Here is a 22,016-nt window from a genome sequence, read left to right on the forward strand (position 1 = left end):
CAGTTTTCTCTCATTTTATCATTTAGTCTTTCTGGATGAACTTCATTAGGCTTGCAGAAGTGCTTTGTGCTTTGTGTGTGTGTGTGCGCATGTGTGTTTTTACAATGCAAAGATACAAGAGAGGAAGAAATTAAATGTAATTACCGGTTATAAAACTATTCTTTAGAATCTGACACATAGTGTATATCACATTTCTCAGATCCAGTGAAACAAAGATCTTGTATGGTCATGCAGACAGAAACCCACGACACACTGACATACAGCAAATATATCTGGACACTCACATAAACACTAGGGAGATACCATAAAGTCTTCTTCTTATTAACATATGTTGTGATCACCGGATTAGAAAAAGTTAAATATTGTTCATATAAAAATCTTGGTGGTGGGGACATTTGTGGCATTTGATCAGTAATTCATTCAATTTGCATGCGTAATGTTTGTCAAGTGCATTATTTTCCTGTTATTAGAAAAATAGAAAATCAGAAAGGGCCAATATCGGAATTGGCAGGTCAGACGTAAAAAAACTCAACTGTATTCAGCCAAGAAAATTGCTATCGGTGCATCTTTAATGTCAAGTTTATGAAGGAAATGACAGTGCTTTCAAATGACAAAGAGACAGAACCTACTAGACATGTTTTATTTCTCTTAACCATCAAATACAGGATGCACTGAAGCTGCAGAAACATTCACTTACTGTATGATTGAATATCCAATTAGCTAAGAGTAACAGTATTTTTAATGGGAGGACCACAAACTACTACCAACTCCCAGGGAAAGTCTTCTTGGGTTTACACTACTTTTCAGTTTCAGAGATTAGCAATCTTGTTTTGACTCAAATCAATGTCCAAACTAATTAATCTTTATTTAAATGTAACACTCCCATACAGCAGCTTCATAGAGTGTATCCAAGACAATAGTAACCACCACCTACTGCAAAGTTGTCTACCCACAAAGGGCTTCTTGACATGCTTTGAAACTTGTTTGCACACTTAATATTCAGCAGACAAAAAGCACAAACCGTGTCATTTAAAAAACAGAGGGGAAACGTACTGTATGCTGGAAAAAATATTGTGTATAAATGTTGCAAATAAATGTAGCTACAAACCCTTTCTCTGTAGTTTTATCAATCACAAAATATATGCCTCTCAGTGACAACTTTCCTTACAGGAAAAATAAAACTGGCAAAAAAAAAAATAAAATCAAACATTTCCCCACAGGGAGGAAGTGGGTCGATGTAACACAGAAAAAAAGATGATCGGCTTGGGGCAGTAACAAAGATCCACGAGAACTGTGTCTCCATGATCAGAAGTATCTTAGTATCTGCGGCGTTTGTTATTTGGCCCATCAAAGACTCCCCCTACTGGACTCCCCCTTCCGAATCCTGGGGCTGGTCCAACTTGAGGGCCTAATGGCGGCTGTGGCTGCTGCTGCTGCTGCTGCTGCTGTTGCTGCTGTTGCGGCTGCTGCTTTGGGGACTCAACTTCTGGTCGCCCCCCCACTGATCCACCCTGCGGGTATCTATCGTTTTGCTGAGGTATCATGGAGTCAAGGAAACAAAAAAGACGGAAATGGTGTTCGGGGGTCAGACACAAATACAGTGTATCAAGAAAAGCAATTTAAAAGTTCATCAGTCAGGGTTTGATCCAAGTGTCGCCATCCGAAAGTAAAAGGGAGTGAGGTGGACCGAGCAGACAAAGGGAGAGAGAGGAATAAGACTATTAGTTAAGTCTACAGTTTTGAGATACATTTTCAACGCTTAATATAGGTTTTTACAAATATAGAAAATAGTTTACTTCTGCTTCAAAATAAGGCTAAGGGGAGGCCTTTGCTCAAATTCAAGAACTACATTTTTTTTTTTTTTTTTTTTTTTTGAATTTCTTAGAAGCTAAACAATGACTTAACTTCTAAACAGACTGTTTGACTAATGTACTGTTATTAGGCCATGTTCTTGTATTATAGTCTATAAAGAAAATGGCATTCAAGTTGAAGATAGCCTAATTGAGAGATAAGCTATATCTTCCTAATTCTTTCCTGATACATTACCATTGCTCCATTCTCTGACATCAACGGTGTCCCCATATTTGCAGTTCCCTCTGGGCCAACAGCTCCTCCCCTTCCACTCATGCCCATCATTTGACCCTGGTTACCACTGGGCCCCGGAGACCCACGGTTATAGCCATCTACACGCAAAACAACGGAGCATTGGTTTGTCATTTGGTGGGTCAGTAAAATGTACCCCAACGCCCCGCAAGACCTGCGGTAGCTGAACACTACAACTAATCTCAATCACTTCAAAGAAAAATGTAACGTTGGCTTTTGGTCGACAGCTTATATAATTATCGGTCATCTGATGAAGACTATTATTTTATTACTTTGCTACTCATTAAAAAAAACACATTAACAGTACACTCAATTTATGAGTATGAAGTAAGACCTTTACAAAACAGTTTTGTAATCAACAATGTTAGTTTATTTGAATATATATATATATATATAATGTATATATATATGTCAACACAACTAAAAACCAACGTTAATTTAAAGTAGTAAACAGGTCATATATTATGTTGAAGTAGACATCACAGATAGAATAGACCGAGACAATAGATTGTGTAATTAATAATGAGAGGTTCTTACTTTGACACCTAAACTTGAAGGCCAAGTGCCAACATCCACATCTTTTGCTAACTAAACCTTGGATTGCACATCATCTTAGTCGTGAAGCATTCAGAGTTGTAAAGAAAAAACCTTGGACCATTTCTAAAAGCAGTCAGACCGGCACAGACATCAAAGGTTATATCCCATTCAAACGCAAACAACAGAATTCTCCACTTTCATTCAGAGCTACAAATGTTATATAGTACGATCCCGACGTGTTGCAACATGATGACTGATGTAAAACTATCATTTGAACTGTAATTACAAGCAGCCTCCAACTTCGAGTCAGAGATATTGGAAATTTCTCAGACCAACAATATCTCCCACTTTGTGAAAAGCGCTACAGACATAATACACTATACAGTGTTGGATATTAACATTTTTATAAAATAGCATAATAAGGAATGAGGTAAGAGTTTGGATTCCATCCACCTGTTTTTATGTGCATTTTCAATTTGCACTTTAAACAAACAAAAGTGGAGTGTAAATAATAAAAAGTTGAAGAAAAAAAAGTTGAAATATTGCAAAAAGGTTTTCATGCTTGGCTGAGGTAAAAAAAAAAAATAAAATTAAAAAAAGTTCTGCAATGGAAACATAGCATAGCAAATAAATCATGACATAAATTAAGTATGTGGTTTAAATGTCCACTGAGGCGACAAAAAAATTACAGCAGACGACAAAACGTCTGACGATCTGTGTGGAGCAATGAGACTGTAACCTTCCTTAGAAATGATTACATGACACAAACAGCAATGCCATATCTCCCTCAGGTTTTCCACATTTTAAGTAAAAACAGGATGCTACTGTTTGTGCAACAACAACAAAAATACAAATAGAACACAGCAGTTCTGTTTATATAGATGATGTGCAATCCTAGGTAATAATGTATGGGTAAGAAAGACCATGAATATCTAACAATTTGTCCTACATTATAGACCAAAACCTCAGTCCCCAGCCCCTCATCCTGCACAACAGGAGACAAATAATAAAATAAATAATAAAAATAATTAGAAGACAGACGTTTGTCTGTCTTCTAATTATTTCCAGCTATGATTCACTTAAAGTGCTAAATAAATGTTGCAGCCTTTAGGCTTCTTCTTGAAAATGTACTGTAAAAAAACTCAAAAGGCCACAACAGTTAATAAATATCACAGTTAAATCATTCAATTTCAAATCTGCATACAATTCAGGATGAGAGCTCAGGGACCAAATATTTCTCAAACTATGAAACCTCGCCCCAACAAAAACAACCCCGTTCAGTACACTGTATATTCTGTGAGTACAGACACTATGTTGTCATGGGTTGTATTATGGTTTTGTTTTTCTTTTGCATTGCATCCCCCATTAAGTCCATTTTACACCAAAAAGAAGTGAAAACATACAAAGTATTACTTTAGTCATTACAAACATGTGAATACATCTTGTTGAAAAGGAGCCACTGGGGATGCAATACAAACAGTGATAGATGACATTAAGGCAGTAATAATTTACTCATTTTCGTCACTTGATCTGGTTTTTTAAATCAACCAGTCTTTACACAATCATGCCCGTACCTCCCATATTAATGGCTCCACGAGGGCCCAGCTCACCCACTCTCATTTCCTGTTCTCTCTGGAAGAAGTGAAAAGGAGCCTTCAGAACAAAACTGCTAAAGTACAATTCTTCAGTGGATAGGCTTTCTGAAAAAGTATTAATTTTCTACACAAAACTGATGATAGAAATTGCCTATGGCATTTAAAAGAATTTAGCTTTATCAGTGATGGAAAGGGTGAACTTAAGGTTCAGCTTCAATGCTTCTTCGCCTCTATTCAAACTTTGGCAATGCAGAAACATTTTCCATCCTCCTGCTGGTCTGTAGACTTACTGGTCTCAGACAAGCTTAATGCACACTGACACTTTGCAAATTGAGGCTACTAATCAAATCAGCTAGAGCAAGCATATCTTTAAAACCTAAGCCACATCAAACGGGCTTCAGGCTATTTTATTCACACGTCTTTTTTAGAAGTTTAAAGCATGTACTTTTGTCAGCCTCTAGACCCAACACAAATTAAAAGTTGTGTAAAAAAAAAAATCTGTACAACATTCGCACAGGGTCCTGACACACCAAGTCGAACTAGAAATTAGCGACAACAAACAAAACAACCTCATAGCAAAGACTACAGCTGACCACCAGAATGCATATGTTAATCTATTTTAATGTACTTGTTTTACTCTTGAATATATAAACAGTAATATTCGGTCTGTTCTTGTGACAAAAGAAAGGGTGAAGGCAAAAAAGATAAACAACACTAAATTAGTGACTGCTTCTGATGCAGATTCAACATGCATTAGCCCCATGTGTGCTGATAATGGTCGACTATAGTAAATGGTGCTGGGAACTGCTGAATGACGCCTGTCAGCTTGGTGTTTCAGGACCCAAACACAAAACCAGAGATGCTCCATCATCTGTTCATTCATTCATTCTCACAATAAACACAATTATGGATACATTTCATTCACACACAAAACGGACGCACACAATCCTCTCTCTCGGTTTCACACAATCTTGCAAACACACAAAGTGAATACAGTTCAACAATATTTGACTGACCTGTATTGAGTCTGCTTTAGGATTAACATTTTTTTAAAACATCTAGACAAGGCTTAATCCATATCATTGAAACCTACTGGACATCAATGACCAAATAAACTATTTTTAAGAAAATTATAAACTCACTATAATGGGTCCGTGAATGTTAATGTAATCTTTATCACAAAGAATAATGGTGGAATGAATTTTTGCACAGTTACAACCTCTACCTTCTAAATGTATATATACTCTTATGTTGAAGGTAGAAAATGCAGACATATCACATAGCTCAAATTGGTAACTCATGGTCAGGTATGGAACTTTAATTTGGTGGGCCAAAACTATACATTGTCCCACACAAACGTTAAGGAAAACTGGGACACTATGTTAAATTACTGTGCAAATATTGAGATGCTCAACCTTTGTATCCTTAATATACTTACCTGTTTAATGGTCAATATGTTGTGATTAAAATAAGTAGTAATGTGAATGTGCTCAAAGTGTGATAACACCCTATATCATTGTTCCACTTACATTTATGACATGGCAGCTTCAAATCTGTCTGTGGTCAGTAATGCATGAGCTGCAACTAATGGAAGCAGTAGATTGCAGCAGATAGCATTTATATTTTGGGAGTCATCAGTCTAATAATAGTATAACGCCCGAAAGAGCAGGTTAACACTTGCTCTAACTCTGTAAATTAGTTAACAGCCCATGATAAATTATGTCTATATATTTTTATTATACCAAAGTGGTCTACCAATGTGTAAAATACACCTGCAAATTACATTTTATAATTGACAGGATGGCAAAGGAAGCTAATGTAGAGTTGATAGTATCTCTGTTAGGGAGGTACAATTTGACATGTACTCTATTAATATATGAATCCACACCAACTGTATGAGACAACACACATGCCACTTCAGTTTAAAAGAAAACAATACAAATGAAACTTCTCATGTATCTTACTCAAAACTATGTGTGTTCATTGATAAGACTAATCATTAGTGTTAGATGGGTTAAGGAGTCGGTATGAATTAGACGGATGGTCCTAGATGAAAGTTCTGAGTGTGTGCGTGTGTTACATGCATGTAAAGATGCAGACTCCAACAGGACCTCTAAACAGAGCAAAGGATTTGAAGAGAAAAGTTATCACACAGAAATCAACAACATATCACACCAACAGACACTCATACTGACAGTTAAGGCACCTAGAATTCACTCAAACTTTTTTTTTGATCAAATAAAAATCATACAGATTACATATTGACTTTTTTCTCACTGCAAATCCACTTGTATGAACTAGAACTTGCATCCTTTTGGTTTGTTTTTTACAAACCTGCTCATTGCTGTTAGAGCACTTCGCCAGTAAATTAATTATCTATTCCATTAATAATTACCAATTACTAGGCCCTAGGCAAGATGCTAGAAATGGGTCAGAGGCCAAGCTGGTATTTGTAAATATTTTTAGTGTGACAGCATTAACTAACTATAACTATACATTCCACTCTCATCCACGTACACAAAGCTCCATCGTTTTTGTTTCCTTATCTGTTGGAGTGGCTGGTTCTATTCATATATCCCACCATGTTCCTGTTTTTTTTTTAGGTTTTTTTTATGGTGTCTATTTCTAACTCAAATTAAAGCTGGCAATACAAGAGATCTATACCATCATTATTTAAGGGTAACTATGAATGTTCATGAAGAAAAATAATGAATACAGAGTCCTCAAACTTTCGAGAGACAACTGCAGCTACTATAAAAGGTGCAGTCACATCACAACTTAGAAAAACACATTTATAGAAAAGAAACTGCACACAAGACTATAGAATTCTAAGCCATGAATAACCTGCTTTACCAGCATGCATAAAGGTATTGTTCCAATCACTGATCTTTGATTATGACCTTGCATTGGTTTGTTTCTTTTATTTGTTCAGGGGGTGGAAACAAAAGCAACACCTGTAAAAGGTGGTGTGCATAAGCATGCAGTTCTGAAAGATTCTTAAAAAAAAAACAGGATCATGAAAAAAAGAGGCCTAATATTGATTTAGTATTCAACTTACAGATAATAGTAATATATTACTAATAAATAAATAGTAAAAGTGAAACAATATATTATCTGTGGTTAGTGTGGGCGTTTGTTCGATCCCATGCATAGTTGACATGACACAATGAACTACAGTATTAACTACAGTATTACAGTGATGTCTTACTATGGCAGCCTGACTACAACTATTAAAAAACCATAAAGAATAATCAAAAAGATGGAAAATGTTGTCTCTATAGACATGACTGAAAGCTGCTACAAAACTAGGAGGAAATAAGAAAATCTTGCACAGCAACACAATTCAATCGAGGTGCTGCTAAAATGTAGGAAATGCAAAAGAAACAAAAATGAAGAAATGGGGTTGCTACTAACCTAAAACTGGGCTCTGGACCAAGTTAAATCATTTTCAGCAAGTGGTTCTTGTGTACTACACGTTTAAAAAAAATCTCCAAGATATGCCTCAATGAAATAGATTTAGGCTAAAAAAGAAAAAAAAACTCTATTTTTTGCTGCTGCAATACCAAAAACCAATAACTGAGGATGCTGCTGTAACTTACAAACGACACTGCTAAAGTATGTACACTATACAGGTTGTTGAGATCCATTTCACACTATGGTGCATAGTATATGTATGCTAAATATCATAGTATATACTATGATATTTAGCATATCAAGGCAAATAGGAGACAAGTATGCTTAATTATGTATTTCTACTTTCTTTTGATTTCTATCTAGAATTAAAAAGATCAGTGTGTGCTAAGGCGATGCGCTAAGTAGAGAGAAAGGTCATGTATGCATTTGTTGAATAATAAAGTATTAACCAACAACTTTTACTCTTTGATTGGTGTGATTCTTGATTGTTTGCGTGTGCACAATACTTTAATATGTATCAAAAGTGCAAATAGGGCTGGACAATATATCAATATTATATTGTGATATCGTGATATGAGAATAGATATCTTCTTAGGTTTTGGAGTATAAGTATTTTCTTTTCCTGGTTTTAAAGGCTGCATTGCAGTAAAGTTATGTCATTTTGTTCTAGCTGTTCTTTTAATTGCCTTTAACCACTTAGTCATTATATCCACATTCCTGATGATTATTTATCACAAAAATCATTGTGTAAAAATTTGTGAATTGTCAATTGTCAACCCTACAATATCGATATTGAGGTATTTGGTCAAAAATATTGTGATATTTGATTTGCTCCATATCGCCCAGCCCTAGGTGCAAATGTACCTGGACAGTCTTCAGTGTGTTTCTAAGTGTGCTTCACAGCATATATGTATTCCTGCTCTACTCACATTGTCCAGGTAGTTTGGTTTGAAGCCATCTGGGTGGCGTCTCAGGTCCTCCTGTTCTCTGTGTCTCATCATCTCCTCCTCTCTCCTTCTCCGCTCCTCTTCATGCCTGCAGCCAGAGAGAGTAAAGACAGAATAGTCAAATAAAATACAACTAAATCAAACAAGAGGGACTCTCAACAGCTCTCTCACTCTGTCGTAATGGTTTGCTTAAGAAAGGAAACACACCTCATCTCTATCTGCTTTCGCCTCTGCAGCTCCTGGTTGCGGAGCTCCTCCAGTCTCCTCAGCTCCTCCTGACGTCTCATTAGATCTGGAAGAAGGGAGGAAGACAACATGAGTAACACAAACTGGCAGAGGAATGGATATATAAGGAATAATAAATGCAAAAACACAAAACAAAAAGGGCAACATGCATGAGGCAGTATTTCCTATAACTCAGAAATCATGATGAGCAACACGACATAAGCAACCAAATTTTAACACTTATTCAATTGAGGCGACATAACCCATTCCCCCTTTTCACCCTACCAATCTAAGTCAATCCATCATTACACTACATAGAGCTTCGGAATATAGCTGACACGAACCACAGCAAAGCAATAACAGTGCAACATTTGCTCTCTAAAACAAAATGAATGAGAGAAGGTAAAGATGGTTACTTCAGATATATAATAAAAGCATAACACTGCCGGATATTATGCATGTATAAAACATCCATAAAGAGTCAAGCTGGCTAAATCCTACGCTGACCTACAGCTTAAATCAATCACCATAAGCAGCTACACTGCAAATAGGTATTGTTCCGATTTCCCACCTGAACAAATGTGAGATATTAAGTACATAGTACAGTAAAGCGGCCCCACAGCCCCTACCTTGTCTCATTAACATGAGCTGATGTTCATGTTTGGCGGCTTCTAGCTCAGCCTCCAGTTTCTCTTTGGCCTCTTTAATGTTCTTGTCCACCTGTTCTCTTTGCTGTTTCTCCATCTCATGAAGAGCTTTCCAGCGAGACGAATATTCAAACTCAAATGTCCCCGGCTGAGCAAAATGCGGCATCTGCTCTCGTTCCCTGGGGGAAAAAAAGATAATACAAAAATAAACAACTCCAGTGGATTACCGTCAGCCACCCTAGACCAAGAGACAGAATGAGCATTGTGGAGTTCAAAATGTTCAAAAACCAACAAACCGTATGAACAAACTGAAGCACATTTTAATGTAACAAAAATCTATGCATGAATTTGAACTACAATATAACTACAAATAACTTGTTGACTTACTTGTAGTACTTTGGAGTCTTCTGCAGCAGTTTTTCAGGCTGTCCATCCTCATCATCAAAGTGCTCCGAGGGCTCCACAATGGCTGGACAAGGTGTGCTGAAGAAAAAGAGACAACACTGAATTAAACATGTGATATTTCAAGAAAGATGATGCAGTAGAAAAGGACAAAATGCCTCACAAGTAATTAGTTTTTGTACAAGGGTAAGGTTTAACTGATGTGGGATGAGTAGGTAAAAACTAAACCTTCATTATGCAACTAAAACACAAAACCACAAAGTCATTCAACCCCAGCCAGTTCTGTGCCACACTCCTTACGTGGTCAGCAGCAGCGCTCCCTCTTTGCAGCGCTCCACGGCCTTACGTGCAGCTGCTTTACTTGCAAACTCCACAATGCCTCTCCCAGTGGGACGACCACGGTCATCTGTCACGACAATAGCCCGTTCCACCGGCCCAAACTCAGAAAACGCCTAATGGTAGAGGGTGGGTTTCAGATTACTTATCACTGCAAAGAAATCAGCAATTCCACAGAGCACCAGACACAGGAAGTAAAATTGACAAACATCCCAATCCTGTTGAATTTCTGAGATTTTATAGCTTTTGTCCAGTATACCTGTTCAAGCAGTTCATTTGTTACTACAGGCAACAGGTTTCGCACTGTAAGCGCAGCACCGTGTGTAGCGAAGCGGATCCTGATTGGTCGATTATTCAAAATAGTCCCATCCAGCTCAGCTTTAGCAATCTCTGCCAGCGTCCGGGTTTCCTGAAGACAAGGGGGGAGAAGGAAAAGGATGAGGATACCCCAGTGAGGCACGTTATGGCATTTGTTAGGGCTGCAGAATAAACTGTATTCAAATTGTTATCCTAAAGATATTTGACAGTCCAGAATTTGCACCAGTGTAGGGCTGGGCGATAATTCAATATGCTAATTTCTTTTTCGCCTTTCAATAGAATCGTATCGTGATGAAATCATATATTGAGAAATCGTGATACACAATTAAGTAATTTAAATTGATAATAACCAGCATATACCAACTCCAATTTTATAGAAAATCTGATGTGAAATATTTTGAGCAAATATTTAAAGATAGCCGTTTGTTTTTACATCACATTTTGATTTTACATTACCACTCAGTTCGATGCAAACTGGACTCCAACTGGCAACCTTCCAGTCACAAGTTTAGGTTCTCTCTTTGGGGACCCAAATGTTGGTTGCAAAGATTTTGGCAATATGGTCCAGCCCTACATCGGTGTATAAAACCTTGCACCACTATATTTTCTATAATGACCAATGAAAGTGTGCCACATAAGTTAAACTATATATTGATGTTTTATTTGCTATATAAAACTGCAAGGTGTAAAAAAATAAAAAATAAAAAAATACATTGCAATGTGAGGAGAAGGAATAAGGAGAAACAAGACATTCAGGGAACCTTTCACATACAAGTCAAAATAGATAACCTGGTCTATAAAATGTGAAATGTAACATGTGACTTCACTTTGGAAACGTACAACACAAAATAAGACAAAATATATGTTACGGTAAGATGAATGGTTATTATAATATGGGTGTCAAGCATATGGTGTCAAGTCGTGACAAATAACTTGATCGATTGAAGTCAACCAGCACCTTGTGTTTTTGCTAACATAGCAGCTTAGTTAGCTCCTCTTAGCCACGAAATTTCGCTCCACATATTAAAACCAAAAACACATAACGTTAACGTTAGGCCTATAGCTAGGTTAGTTTCAGAATAAAAAAGCAACACACACAGAACCTACCAACCGAACGAAGCCGAACCCCCGGTCTCTGTTGATGAAAACCTCGCCAACGTTCCCATATTTAGCAAACATGTTTTTGAACTCCTCCTCCGGGATATCCACCGGGAGGTTTCCGACAAAAAGACGTGAGCGCTGGGTGAACGTCTTCTCACCGGGCTTCCGAAAACTCGTAATATCCAGAGTCATTTCCTCCCGACACTCTTCGCTTCCTTCTCCGGCTACTTCCCCTTGTTCGGCCGCGGGTGACTGCTGCTGCTGCGGCGTTGGGCTGTCTTTGTTCGCCGGTGACTGCTCCGGGGCCGGGGAGTCGGTCCCACGTCTCGCTTGTTGAGGAGAATTACAGCTTTGCATGTTTGCTTGCTGCATATTTCGGTTAGCCATGTTCGGACAAAGTTGTTTATGTAACGTTATCTTAATTAAACTAACTTTGGGGAGAAGGCTTGTGGACCAGCGCTGCTGATGCTGTGCCGTGTACGCACACCTCCTGATTTTCAAAGATGGCGGTGGTTGCGCGCGCAACGTCCTATTTTGATCCAGCCAAGGGCGTAAATACCAACTGGAATTTTTGTGACCCCCTTCCAGCCATGGGGAGCTAGAAGAATCACCATCAACCTCCACCCTTCAACAGACTAATTCAAATTAGCGCTGCAACTACTGATGATTTATTTTTCCTTAACAATAAATGTGCCAATCTTTTTTTTGGCCAATCAGCCCAAAACCCAGATATATACTATTACAGTGATATAGAACAAACAAAAGTCAGCAAATCCTCACTAGAGGTGAGAGAGTTGCTTTAAAAATTTGTGACACGATAAATCGGTTTTAAAAGTAATTGCTGATTAATGTTGTGTTGATGGACTCATTGATTAATCAACTACAACATTGCAGCTCTAAATCCTGCTATTTTAAACGGGAAAAGCCTCATAGTCTGAAAGGGGTGCCTCTCCAGTGTCAAGTCATTTTTTTATTTATATAGCCTAAAATCACAAATTTGGCTCAAAGAAGCAATTTGTTAAGCGTACAACCCCCTCAAACCCTAGAGCCACTTCTCCAACACACACTCTCTCACTCAGTGAGTTATTACAATTTGCACAATGGGATCCAATATAGCCTACATTAAAGCCCCCATGGCTGAACAAAACCAGGAAACCTGTTACAGCCCCTTAATCCTTTATATCCAACACAGAGCATAGCCTACATTTTGACTGATCCTTTACACAACAGGTGTCTTTTTCTGTCTGTTTTTGTCATCTGAGCAGTGTGCAAGTTTCTGAGGTTCTTGCTGAAAGCTTTTCCCATGATCGACCAGCCATCTGTCCAGATATCATGGCACATCTGTGTGCAAATGCTTAAATTCCTCTGTTTGACAAGGGTAGTTATCGTCCTCATTGCTCTCCTGTCAGGGATCCCATATCCAGACAGGTCAGAGGGCTGCTGCCTGTCGCTGATAAGTTGTAGGAGTCTGTCCACACAGGCAGCGTAATGTTTCACTCAGGGAATGTGAATAAGCAAGCGGTTTGAAGGGTCTTGTTGTAATTTGCCTACAGGAATAATGCATGTTCATTATAGTTATCTTTTGATCCTGAGCAATATCCCTTACGCATTCATTTTACATATCTGAAAGACCCTGATTTTAGCCTTAATTAAGTTGATGTTTGTTAAACATGTATTGGTTAAACTTTATCCTCTTGTTTTAAGTAACACCACTTTCTGTTGTTAGTGCTTACCTCACCTCATTCAATGGTCTGTTGTATCTTACTCACTCAGATGTATATAAGGGTCTGTGTCTGTTCTTTTTTGTTGAAAACTCAACTCAATAAATCATATTTAAAAAATTTGGTTGCATCACTCATTGTTGTGTGTTGTAGAAGCAAACTTAAAATCTAAAAAGGTGAATTGCGGAAAAATGCCCGCTGTGAGTGTGGCCTATATCATATATTATGTTTGTGGTTAATAGGCTTTATTAATTATTAAAACAATATGATTGTATTTTTAATGTGTAGTATTTGCTAGTGTCTGGGCCCCTTTACACAAGCTTTAAATAGCTTTCCATGGTGTCCCATTTCACATATCTGTATATTGTCTTATGATTGTTTGTCTTTGAACTTTTGTGAATAAATTGAACCTGAAGGTCAGGAACCTGAAGGATAGTTAGCCTAATACTGTTGCATTAACATCAATGTGTAAGAAGAATATTAATGTTACAGCTGGTAGAGGTGGAGCTATTTCTAAGCCTAGCGTTGGATAGTTTAATCTAAAAAGATGTTTTAAACAGTGATCACGTTTTAGTGTGTAAAGTATCAATGCGCCAAGTAACATCAGATAAATGTAGTTGAATAAGAAGTACAATATTTGCCTCTGTAATGTAGTGAAGTAGAAATATAAACTAGCAAAAGAGAAACAATTAAACTCAGGTATTCAAAAAAACGACTTTGCTACATGACACCACTGGATTAGCCTAAATATTATATATTATATACTATATATTCACTTCTTACTGATGGAATCCACAAAAACTGTAGAAAATGTAAGCAGTATTCCTGATCCAGCTGCAGTGTTGCTGATGGGAGTAGTAATGACGTGCCAGTGACGTTGCAGCACCCTCCTCGCTCAGGTCGGAACAGCACAGTAGTTTCTGATTTTCATCTGCGCTGCCAGTCTCCTGCGGGCTTATCGAGAAAATAAAGCCGGTGAGTTGGATTATAAAGTTCCATAGAATGGCTATGTAAGCATATTAAGTCAGTGTTAATACGTTAGTAAATGTCACGCTTCGGTGTAATTAAGCGCGCTAATTTAAGATGAATCAAGGATATTATGTTTGGAATCCAGTTATGAATTGGTCGTGGGATTCAATTCTGTTTGTAGTCATATTTCTGAGAATAATTATTAGGTTTAATAATCGTCATGTATGGATATAACATTACATCATTAGTGTGAACATTTCAAATGCAGTTTAATTGTACTGTTTAATAGCGCTCGGGTAGTCACATAAATATGCTTTATTCATTATTTAGGCAGATTTAATTTATGTGTAGAGTAGTAGAGATTTGGAGCGCAGTTTGAGTAGGCATCTTTAATCACATGAACGCTGACACGAGTGCATAGTGTATTTTTCTATAATTAGTGCCATTTGAATTTAGTCTACATACATTTGTACATGTAGCCTACAGTATATTTACACTGTGCATTGATTGTGAAGTTGTTCATTAGGACTTTGTGTCACAGACTTATTTATAATGAGTAGATGTAACTAAGTACTGTAAGACACATTTTTAAGAATCCTTTACTCGATTTCCATTTTATTCTACTTTATACTTTGTCTCCCCTACAATTCAGAGGAAAATATTGTACATTTTCCACGACATTTACTCGACAACAAGCTGCTTGTTACTTTGCAGATTCAGATTTTACATAAAACACGTGCACCGTATAGAATATGATACAGTGTCATTGATTCAACTACCCAGCAGCATAAAAATACTTTTTACAGTACAGTAGCCTTATCTCCAACTACATCAAAATACTGCTTAGACTGTAACACTAATAGCCTATAGTATATAATAATGTAACACTAGGAGGACATTCTGCTGCATAATTAGCAGTTTTGATAACTTTTACTTCAGTGCATACATTCAGGACTATCATTTATTGCAGAGTATTTTTACATTGTAGTATTGCTACTACAGGCTGTGTATTTGTGTGCATGTGTGTGTATGTGAGGCTGGACTTCACTAGTTAACACTTTAACCATAGGTCTGAAGAAATCTTGGGTTAGGGTTAGTTATACACTGTACTTTGGTGTTTCAGTCAACAGTGAAGTGTTAAACAGCTTAAGACAGGAGAATTCAGCAACACTTACTGTCATTTCTCTGGTGCAGTCATGTATCTCTGACTTCAGTGTATAAGTGGAAAAACACGAGCAGTTGTATCACAGAAGTTAAGCCCCTGCCATATGTGTCTGGTCGATAGAACAGAGCTGCTGATCGGCTGAACTTCAAAGGCAACCCTGGTGGCCTAAATCTTGTATTCTTTTGACACGCATGACCAACATGGAGCAATTATACTTCATCAAAGGAATGAAATAGTTCACATTTGTCATTTTGTTTTATCATCTAGATCACTTTTTAGTGATCTTTGCTCTGTTGGTAGGGTCTAACCAAAGCTACCAATGTATTTTCCCTACAGTTATGTGATGAGTTTGAACAACTGCAGAGGCCTCAGGGTACTTTAAAGCATTTATCTGTTTCTCTGTGTGGTCCATCAGTAAACCTGCCTTTATCTATTCCATATATATATTCCTAACACCATACCTTCTAAGTTGTAAACATGTGTTTCTGCACATTTAAATGGTTTCCATTTCTAAGTGAGACTAAATGCACACAAGTGCAACTGATGTCTAATAAATGTATTCCCCAAATATTCCCGTATACGAGCAATTAACACAAATAACACCACAGCATCCATGGCAAAAAGAGTCAAGAATTGGACAAAGAGGACTTACCCAGTAATATTTACAATGTTTTGGGTCATTCATGTGTGTTTCAGTCATAAATATGATATCTCTGACAGCACTGAGGCAGCATAGCATTGCCTGAGGACTGAAGGTGTGAAGTAATTAGTTCACAGTTTGTCTCAATGTTACCTTATGTCTATCCTTGGAAATACCTTTATCTTTTTTTCAGTTCTCTGAACTTCTGATGACTGATTCATAGCATTGGACTTGGCAGATAAGCCTATAACTTATCTCTGGTATGAAGAGGTTACAGGCAGGGTCATGAGTCAAACAGCAGTTTAAATCAAATTTTTGTTTTGTTTTTAACTTGTTTTCTGGATAAAAGAACAAAATGTGACACTGAGATGGCTGCATCACCACCAAACCAAAACTACAGTAAAGAGAGACTTTTCAGATACTATTGCAGTAGTGTCTGCAAAATACCGTCAATGTGTCAGCCATACTCATCACTTTTACACTCACAATCTGCAAACTTTATCCCCCGTTGTCAGGGGTGACAGAGAGATTTAAAACCTGCTCTCCTTCAGATTCTTTCAATCCTGCGAACCAAAGGAGTTGGTCGGTGCCGATTGAACCCTGAGTGATATAAACCCTCTCCATCCCTCTCCAGTTGTAACAGGGAGCTATTGTACCTAATCCCCGCACTCCAAATTTACTACAGGCAAGACCCGGCATCTCTCAGACAGCTCAAAGTTGGAGAGCTAATCTCAAGTTTTCCTTTCAGCGTACAGAATATCATTATGGGCTATACAGTAGCACTGGTGCTGAGGAGCTTAATGAATGCAAGCCCATGGACTGAAATACTTCTCTGAATACCGTATCATGTATTTTACGTTTCCAAAACTCAACTTCTGTAGTGCAAGGTAGATAAAAAAAATGTGATTAATTTTTTTAAATACTGCAATTTAAAAATTAATTCCAACAAATGACACAGACATCAACTTACTTAAGCTTTCAATGAGCAAAAAAGTTATTATACATGTGTTAATTCATTCCCCTCAGGTGCTTTATTTTCTCGATAAGTCGATTCATTATTTGATCTATAAAATGTCTGAAGAATGTGAAAAAATGCAAATCCCAAGTTTCCAAAGCCCAAGTTGAATTGAAATGTCTTGTTTTTCAGCCCAAACTGCAATATTGTATCACAAAACACTAAGAAACCAGCATCTCTTCATTTTTGCTTCAAAAAATAATATGAATTGACTAACTGATTAATCGCTTCAGCTCTAGATACTATCAAGCTGTCTTCTTGAATATACAGTGGTTTTCTGTGTTAATTATAGTCCAATTAATTTGCATAGCATTCAAAGTCATTTAACTATTAAATATTATGTATTGTGTAAAATTCTTCATATACAATGTTCAATGTGGTTGAGCCTTCGATACCAGAATTTAGAGTATGCTGTGTGCAGCACATACAGTATGGTTATTCTGTCTGCATCAAAGACATGGATCAATGTTATTGGGGCATGTATAATGCTAAGAAAACAAGTATTTACAACCACACAGCCAGCACAACGCCTGAGGACAAAACATAAAATGGAGTCAGAGGCATCTGAACTTGCTGATCTTACGCTACTGATCTCAATTCAGAGGCAAAACCAGGTCATCTGGTATATAATTCATTGATTGACGTCTCAGTGAATCTAGGAAGAGCATTTTTTTATAGAGAGAGTTCTGCCTGGACTGTGACTGAATACTATTAGATGTCATCAATGAATATAAAATATAATATAGCCTGTGTATGTCTACTAATCTGTTAATAATAATGAAAAGAGTACCAAGCGTGTACCAAAGCAAATTATATTACATTCCAATTGTACATCAATAACAGACACTTTTTTTTTCTTGCATACAAACAAATACTGCTTTAAATCTTTATAAATCAAGGGCACTCAGGTATTGTCTCTCAGACTATGTGAATTATTTCTCATATGGTAACAAAGCATTCACATATTTGCGAACAGGAATGCCACCTCTTAAAGCGTATTTGATCTGCCGGCGTTGAAATGATACTTGGTACCGTTTGAAGTAATAAGCTGTCGGATGTTCTGAATGTGGTTCAAACCTTTAGGCTATGGAGAGATGTTTATGTTAGGGAGGTAGTCTTTACACAGTGCATGTTTGTCACTGACTTGTCAAATCCTTCTTTGGAGTCTGGAATTAAAAACAAATTGTTTCCTGCTGAATAAAGATGGGCATAGTTGCACCTGATTTGTGATGTTTCAAAAGGATTACCATGGCAGCTTAGAGGATATTTCTTGAATCCCTCAACAAAGTCAGTCTCAGAATAAAGGATGTGGGCATTTTATTAATGGAGCAGTGAATCTGTTTGGCTAAGTAACAGATTTGGACATAAAGAAGGTCTAGAATAGGACGAATTTTCTTTAGCAGACCTGCTGTTGTGATCTCCAGTTTAAAAAGGAGTCAGAGTAAAAGATAATTAACATGCTGACTCGGTTTTACCAATAAATGACCCATTGCATGACAGAAAAAAAACCATCTGGCAAGCAAGGACTAATGGCTAAATTCCCAGAGGGCAAAAAGGTCTTGTAATTGAAACATAACTCACATTTGTGTCAGAAGTGACAGTGTTAATAATAGTTATAATAGATGTCTTTCCGTCATTTGTCTGTAGACTGGCAGGGTTCCTTTTGACATTTAAATAATAAAGTGAGCTCACAGCATGAGCAGCACACACAGCTGATCACTTTTATAGACTAATTCCTTCTATTATTAGATGTTGGCTTCGCTTTTCTCTCAAGAAGACATTTGTTTTCATATTCTCCATTCACTGCAACTACGAAATTATGACAAACATAACACACATAATTTTTTAAATGTGTTTTTAGTTATATTTATTATTATACTGTTCCTGAGGATGTATTTGAAACCACCTCTGTGATGTATTTCAGCTGCTCATGGTCCCTTCTCTCCCATAGTTTGCCTGAAACAGAAAAGTGCATGAAGGAACTTTAGGACAATGATGGAGGCCTGGCTAACAGTGGCCTGGGTCCTGCTAATGACCAACATTGCTGATTGGCTGAAAACTGTCCAGTCACGGGATTTCACCATGACGGACATCATCCTGCTGCATCCCTCAAGTAAGAGCATGATATTACTATGTGCATCATGTGTGTTCTGAATGTAAAACATTTGTTCAAATCTGCCTCCAACAGGACCATGAGACAAAACATTTGGGAACTGAAAGTGATAAAGATGTGTGTGTGTGTGTGTGTGTGTGCGCGCGCGCGGGCGTGCGTGCGTGACATGGCTTTGTCCTGTGATTGAAAAGTGGCTGACCCTGAGGCCTATAGCTGTCCCAGATGAAACACCGCCTGATTCCCAGTACAGATGTGATTCTTGCCAAAGGGAGTAGTACAGTAAACAGATGATCATTCAGAGATACTGTCGGGAAAACAAATCTTTTATGTAAGAATTTGACAACATCTGTTACGTGAGGCATGAGAATAGTTAACAGTGTCTTGTTATTGTCCCAGAGCATTGAGACAGTCACAGTGTCACGCCAGCAATCACATTAATAAAGAGCAAAGAAAACAAAAGTGCCATTGAGCAATCACACTAATGAAACATGCCTCACAGATATAAGCTAGTTTGTCTAGTTCTTTTCCTGCCAGGGGGGCCCCTGCTCGCCACACAGATTTGCAGAGCCCAGGTGTGGCAGGATTGTAAATCACAATTATAAAATCACAATTATAAAGACAGACAACTGAGAGTAGGTCCTGAGGCAGAACTGATGACAGTATTGTGCGCAACAATTTGCGCACAATACTTTTCACTCATTATTAAAGGCTATTTACATTTCTTTTGCACATCTGTTAGCAAGCAAACACATATAGTGAGCAGTTTCTAGTGAGCTTACATTTTGTAACACACATGTAAATATACTCGTTTCAGAAGGGCTCAAAAATTTTCAATGAAGACATCACAAATATTTAAAATCAAACCCTGAATGTCTCTATCAGACATCATGAACTCAGAGTACTGAAGTGTATGCGTCTGTTCTCCACAGCTACACCTCATCCTGGTGGCTTTAAGTGCTTCACGTGTGAAGACGCTGCAGATAACTATGAGTGTAATCGCTGGGCACCGGATGTTTACTGTCCAAAAGGTACATCAGCGCTTTCTCATTTACTTCTATGTGTGCATAGTGGGCTTACCAGAATGGAATTTTGGGACATCAAACTCTACAATTTTTCTAAAATATGAAGGAGAGTGTAATCTGAATATATGACATTTTAGAGGGGTTTGATTTTCGAAATCCACATCACTATGTTCTGATGCTGTCTGAGTGACACTGAGGTAGTAAAATAATCCTCAAATAAAAGGCGTGTCATGTCTTCCAGATGCCAGATACTGTCACACACTCCACATGATGGATAACCATGGCGACAGTGTGTCTGTGACAAAGCGCTGTGCGACCCTGAAGGACTGTCTGTTTACCGGCTGTGCTGATGTCACCGATAATGGCTATCAGGTATGTGGATTAAGATTAAGCTGCATTAACAATCTCATACTGATGTTGCGAAAAAATATATTCGAATATTTCACGCAATCCGTCAGATGTGCTCATCCTGCTGTGAGGGGAACATCTGTAACATGTTGGCGCCAAGGAATGCGAGCAACGCCATTTTCTCCTCGACTTCTCCCCTGGCCAGCTCGAGCAGAGGGTTTCTTCCTGCAAAGCTGAGCTACATCATCATCGGCATCTTTACAACTGGACATGTTTGATAGGGAAACTGCATCTGTGAGACATATGCATATCAGACCCAACTTTATAAAGGACACTTTTTGTGAAACTGAAAAATTTGCTAAAGGTGAAGAACAATAATAAATGTATTTCCTAATCTCATGGTATTTTTTTTACAAGCCTGGTATATTTAGCATCTGGGTTTCATGTTTATTTTATTTATTTTATAGGATGTCTGAACGAATAAAAGACTGAAAACCTGTGTCCAGGACTGTCACTACTGCACCATGTTTCCTTCAAATTAGGTTTCCTTCCTCCTCAGGCAATTTTACAATTTGTTGAAGCTTTTTTAATTTATTTAAGCTAAGTTTTTTAAGTTGTATTAATGTGACTGTGTTGTTTAACAATGTCAATGTGTATTTCTTTTTAGGTTTTGTCAATATTAAATTGCTTGTGATTCAATTAAATTGTTTTTTGGATGTTACAGGAGTACACACAAAATGGAGACTGATGTTATATGGTATAACTGCATTCAACTGTTTAGCAGTGGGGACCCAAGGGGTGACCTAGCCCCCCTGGAATCTGATTGGCCCCTTACCAGAATCAGAAGGGGATAGTTAGTTGGCTTATTAGGATGGATTAAATAGGGCCTACTGCATGCAGGCCCCCCAGACTAAACCTCTGTATGAAGAGACATTTCTTTTTGTAAAGCTGATCAAAATGTCCAATTTGTGCATGTGTGTGTGTGTGTGTACACAGTAGAATCTATACAGGCTAGATTGATAGTTTGACAAAATAGAGCTGAAGCTTGTGAGTTTTAGCTCTATTTTGTCAATCAAGTCTGGTATGTCCTAAAACAATGTCCCTTTTAAGAGCATTGTGGCTCAGTGTGGTCTCAGAAGGAAAGTTGAGGGTCCCGTTTATGGCTGTGGCCTTTTCTGTGTGGAATTTGCATGTTCTCCCAGTGTTGACATGGGTTTTCTCCAGGCGCTCCCGTTTCCTCCCACATTCCAAAAACATGCAATCGGAAACTCTAAAACACTCATAGCTCTGCATTTGATTCTTGATGTGACCTGCAGTCTTTTTTTTCATCAATTATTATCAGAGGTAGAATAGGAGTCAAAGAACATTTGTCAAGTTGAAGGTAAATGAGTCAGCCTG

The 22,016-nt window shown here is 37.7% G+C and overlaps 2 protein-coding genes across 4 annotated transcripts; one reads left to right on the forward strand and one right to left on the reverse strand.

Annotated features, from left to right (window-relative positions):
• Positions 1–624: 624 nt before the first annotated feature.
• Positions 625–12,136, reverse strand: pspc1 (paraspeckle component 1). Of its 2 annotated transcripts, none has more exons than XM_039793500.1 (10): positions 11,623–12,136; positions 10,466–10,615; positions 10,171–10,322; positions 9,856–9,951; positions 9,451–9,647; positions 8,804–8,888; positions 8,579–8,684; positions 4,215–4,272; positions 2,047–2,183; positions 625–1,532 (listed from the first exon to the last, which is right to left on the reverse strand). In XM_039793500.1, exons 1-10 carry the CDS (start codon positions 12,010–12,012, stop codon positions 1,317–1,319), a joined length of 1,587 nt encoding a protein of 528 aa, XP_039649434.1. In that variant the 5' UTR covers positions 12,013–12,136; the 3' UTR covers positions 625–1,316. The 2 variants fall into 2 exon arrangements, with proteins under 2 accessions (XP_039649434.1, XP_039649435.1); XM_039793501.1 differs by having other exon boundaries at positions 1,317–1,532; positions 11,632–12,012.
• Positions 12,137–14,246: 2,110 nt separating this feature from the next.
• Positions 14,247–21,317, forward strand: lypd6 (LY6/PLAUR domain containing 6). 2 transcript variants are annotated; one of them, XM_039793519.1, is made up of 5 exons: positions 14,247–14,321; positions 19,087–19,248; positions 20,178–20,276; positions 20,512–20,642; positions 20,729–21,317. In XM_039793519.1, the coding sequence occupies exons 2-5, from the start codon at positions 19,128–19,130 to the stop codon at positions 20,894–20,896; spliced, it is 519 nt and encodes a 172-aa protein (XP_039649453.1). In that variant the 5' UTR covers positions 14,247–14,321; positions 19,087–19,127; the 3' UTR covers positions 20,897–21,317. The 2 variants fall into 2 exon arrangements, with proteins under 2 accessions (XP_039649453.1, XP_039649452.1); XM_039793518.1 differs by having other exon boundaries at positions 20,512–20,866.
• Positions 21,318–22,016: the final 699 nt, after the last annotated feature.

This window comes from Perca fluviatilis, chromosome 24 (genome assembly GCF_010015445.1).
Source record: "Perca fluviatilis chromosome 24, GENO_Pfluv_1.0, whole genome shotgun sequence".
In the NCBI taxonomy this organism is placed as follows: Eukaryota; Metazoa; Chordata; class Actinopteri; order Perciformes; family Percidae; genus Perca; species Perca fluviatilis.